This window comes from Colletotrichum chrysophilum, assembly GCF_026319265.1.
Source record: "Colletotrichum chrysophilum strain AFK26 chromosome Unknown scaffold_131, whole genome shotgun sequence".
Taxonomy (NCBI): domain Eukaryota; kingdom Fungi; phylum Ascomycota; class Sordariomycetes; order Glomerellales; family Glomerellaceae; genus Colletotrichum; species Colletotrichum chrysophilum.
In genome coordinates this window covers 122,804-127,014 of record NW_026517418.1, presented here as the reverse complement: position 1 = coordinate 127,014, position 4,211 = coordinate 122,804, and the positions used below count along the sequence as shown (strand labels likewise).

The following is a 4,211-nucleotide window of genomic DNA, read 5'->3' as shown; positions in this document are numbered from 1 at the left end:
TATAACATCAAGACAAGTCGCCGAAGACTTGTGGGTTGTGTAGGTCAGGACCCTGGTCCCCGACGATTCTTCGGCCTACTTCAGCGACAATATGCATCTGTCCTCTATCTGTGACGTGAGAATCGCTTGGCATCGACGTTTGTGGCCAGAACCAATGTCGTGAGGTCAGCTTGAACCATTAAAATCCAACGCTATACTTGAGTGCGCAGGTGTACGAAGGGAGCACCGACGAAAGGGCAGCTTCATATATCACGTCACTCCCTTGCAGTTTATGTACGTAGAGATCATTGAATTTATTTACTACGATCATTTCGGGTGCAATAATTTGCTCTTGAAATCAGAATAAAACGACAATGGCCGCCCCCACGACCATTTCTCGGCTCGCTGAGTCCATCTTCAGCAACACCAAGATTGTGGACTCCTACCTTAAAGCCAATGATCTCCCGAGCCCGTCTTTCGACGCTGACGGACCGACAAACTTGAAAATCGACGCAGAATCAGCTGAGAATGCTCGTGTCAAGGTGTTAGAGTCGACTTTAGAGTTGTTTGATCTCTTGCAAGGTCCTGCAGCCATTCTTCGACCTGTTGTAAGTCAAGAGGCCGACGAGCTTTCATCTCCCTTGACCCGTGGCTGACTAGTCAATCCCCATACTCAGGCGTATGGCACTAGTTTGCAGGCCATCTCGAGATGGGATATCCCAAACAAGGTCCCGCTTGACAAGGAAATAAGCTTCACCGAGCTGGCTCATCTCTGCGATGTGCATGAGACGGACATCCGTCGTATCCTTCGCTATGCCATGGTCTATCACCGTCTTTTCTGTGAGCCTCGGCCGGGTTTCGTCGCACACTCTCTCGCTTCCAAGAGACTGGTCCAGGAACCTTCCATGGCGGCCGGGCTCTGGCTGCTCGGCGATCATGTCTTCGGCACGGCCGCGAGGACCGTTGATGCTCTCGAAAAGTTCAAAGATCAAGAGCCCAGCCACACGGCAATGGCCATATTGAAGGGTAAAGAGCAAAGCGGATACGACGCGATGAAGGAGGACCCCCAGTTTGCGAAGAGGTTCGCCAAGGCGATGATGTCTTTTGCGAACCGTTCCGAGAGTGCCCCACGAGTGAGCCTCGTGTACCCGGAGCTGTGGGCTTCGCTGGGCAAAGGCACCGTCGTTTATATGGGTGGCTCGCGGGGTGCTGATGCCATACACTTGGCGAGCAAGTATCCCGATCTCAACTTAATCGTCCAGGACTTGCCGCCGATGATGGCCGGGGCGGAAGCTGCCGTTCCGGCCGAGCTGAAGGGTCGGATCAGGTTTATGCCGTACGACTTCTTCACGCCACAGACCCAGGCGGCGGACGCGTACATGATCAAACAGTGTTTCCACAACTGGCCGGATCACTACTGCGTTCGCATCATCAGGAACCAAATTCCGTTGATGAAGCCTGGTTGTTGACTCATCGTCATAGACAGCCTGGTCCCTGAGCCGGGAACTATGTCTTTAATGGCTGAACGGATGGTCAGGTATGGTTTTTGCCTTCTGTGTGGTTATTGGCTTGTGCTCGTGGATCGGAGCTAACAACATTTGTAACATAGGGCTTTCGACATGCTCATGCTTACCCAGGGGCACGGTCGCGAGCGAGAGGGAGCTGAGTGGATCGAGTTGTTCAAGCAGGCTGACCCGAGATTCAAAATAAGAGTCATGAAGCCCATTTCCAAAGCAGCAGACTTTGGCCCGGCCACGGGACTGATAGAAGTCATTTGGCAAGGCTGATGGTGGGTCGATGTCGTTATCGGCCTCAGACTTTTACTGTCGTCCAAATAATTTATCTGAATCCGGCGCAATAGCAACATGGCATACTTATACAAACCTCTTCGTGACATACGGAGCCTTGGATATGAATTGAAACGACATAGATACATGTAGTTGTGATCTCGCTTTCACTTTTCAACCTACGCAGTATAGAAAGAATTGATCCTCAGCGGAATGCAACACTAGTCCAAGCGTGGGTGTGGCTGGATGATGTCTTTATGAAGAAATGAACCCGAGCGCGCTCGGGCATCTTTACAAGACGTCCTCAGAGATTAAGATGAGGATTAGTAAGAACGACCGTACTGCCTAATCGACGGCAATATCATTTTGACCACATATCGAAGGGGCGCAAGTGTGGTAAATGAGGAAAACCAGCCTTTTATGTTTTGTCTGCTAGACGTTGATGCAAACTCCAACAACACAAATTTCCAGCAGACTACGAATGATCACCAACTTCAAGGATTATGTTGGAATAAAAGTGCTTGTTGTCTATGTAAAAGTTTTGTTCTATGTGAAGTGTCTCGATGCGTGGAAAGCGCTCATACGATGATGCCCGTCTGTGTCTAGGAACTTTCAATATGCTGACAGGCCTTCCAAAGTTGTGAACCAGTCTCGGCAATCTAAAATCGGTTAGCTTTACGATGGTTGGTTATTGTGGAAGTTGGTTGAGGACTAACGTTTGCAGGGCTGAATGCTTCGAAATGATTTCCTGGGATAGGAAGCACCTTGATGTGACCGCAAACTAGATTCTCCCAGGCGGCGATGGAAGCATCTCGGTCATTCTGATTGCTCAGCCAGTCGTAACGCAAACCCACAAGACTCTCAGTGTCCATAACGTCTTGACTTCTCAGCATGACGGTTTTCAAGCCTGGCATGCGTGTCATTGCAGATGGATCTGCACCGTAGCGTTCGAGAAGAGACGCGTTCCGTTGAAATTCTTCTTCTAGTGCAGCATTATGCTTTCCTTCCTGGGGCTGTCCATCTGATCTGTTGGATCTTGTTATGCTGGTAATGATCTCCTTTGGGAGTGGCTTGTGGTTGACGGGACTCGGCGAGTCGATCAATACCAGGCCCTTGACCTCGAACCCCTTGGAAAGCAGCTGTCTTGCTGCTTCGAACGCCACGACCCCACCAAAAGACCACCCTTTGATGATTAGCTGGTGCTCAAGTGATTGGAAAGCTGAACTTACCGCCGACCATCATTGGGAAATGCGTAGACTTTGACAGGAGAGACATGTAATCTTCAGCCATCTGAGGTATGGTTTCGTAACATTTCTTGGTGCTCCCGAATGACGGATCAAAAAAAGCGAATACATCGCGATCGTAACCCCTTAGCCTGGCGTACGTGGTGATCTGTCCGCTCCCATCATGGAACAAACACAGCGGCGTCGTTTCTCGGTGAGATGTGTGCAGCGCAACTGGACTTTCCCCGATGCTGTCAGACACAATCCGGGTCAACGGGGCTGGAGTTGGTGAGCCTGGAGGCTGTTCGTTGACCATCTTGGGGCTTCCGACAACGGAAGTAGGTTCCACAGAGGACTGTAGCATAAGCCCCAAAGCAATCTCCAACGACCCTAAGGTTTCGCATTGCGACAGAGTACGATGATTCATCTTGTATGCGAATGGGAATGCTCGCGCCAGTCCGGATGCAATCTCGATCTGCATGAGAGAGTCAATCCCCAGCTCGTCTAATGGCTTGTTGTAATCCATGTCTTCAATGGAGAAGCCACCAACGTCCATGACAATCTTTTTTAGTGCCATGTCAACGTCTTGGGTGGACTTGGTGCGTGACTCAGGGGGGGTATTGGTGCCTTTGGTGCTTGTGCTCGGAGTTATCAAATCAATCGGAACTTGGAGATTGTCTCCTGATGAAGCGCAAACCTCATTGTCAGCGTCAGTGGACTTACGGGCCAGCAACTGCTGGAACGTAGACAAACGAAGTCTCCTGAACTCCATGCTCCTGACGGCGGCAATTACTTGCCCGGAAGTATCCATGACGATGGCATCTGCGAGGAAAGCACCCTTGACTTCGAGAAGACTGCAGTATATCTGAAAGGTGCCTCCAAAATCGATGTCCCGATAGGATATCTCCACTGCGTCAACTCGCGCGCATATGCACACATCTTCGTCCTTAACCGCGGTGTTTGCAATGAAGCCAGCGGTGTGCAGAATTGAGTCCGTGAAGACAGGGTGCGAGATGTAGCCCGTCCCAGATTCTTGAGGAAGTTTGAACGACCCAATGCCTTCTAGGCTTGAGTCGCTCACTCTGAGATAGTGTATGCTTTGGTATTCGGGAGAGTACCGAACCACACGTGGGAAGACAACTTCATACAGCACCCGAGTTCGGAAAATGCTGCTGTGTTCTTTCCCAACTGTGTCAAAGTATTGCTTTTGTCTCTTCATAAG

The 4,211-nt window shown here is 50.4% G+C and overlaps 1 protein-coding gene across 1 annotated transcript; it reads left to right on the top strand.

Annotated features, from left to right (window-relative positions):
• Positions 1 to 353: 353 nt before the first annotated feature.
• COL26b_011158 (uncharacterized protein) lies at positions 354 to 1,766 on the top strand (the record flags this gene model as incomplete). The annotated part of the gene is made up of 3 exons (XM_053183832.1): positions 354 to 587; positions 657 to 1,354; positions 1,589 to 1,766. 3 exons carry the CDS (start codon positions 354 to 356, stop codon positions 1,764 to 1,766), a joined length of 1,110 nt encoding a protein of 369 aa, XP_053032244.1.
• Positions 1,767 to 4,211: the final 2,445 nt, after the last annotated feature.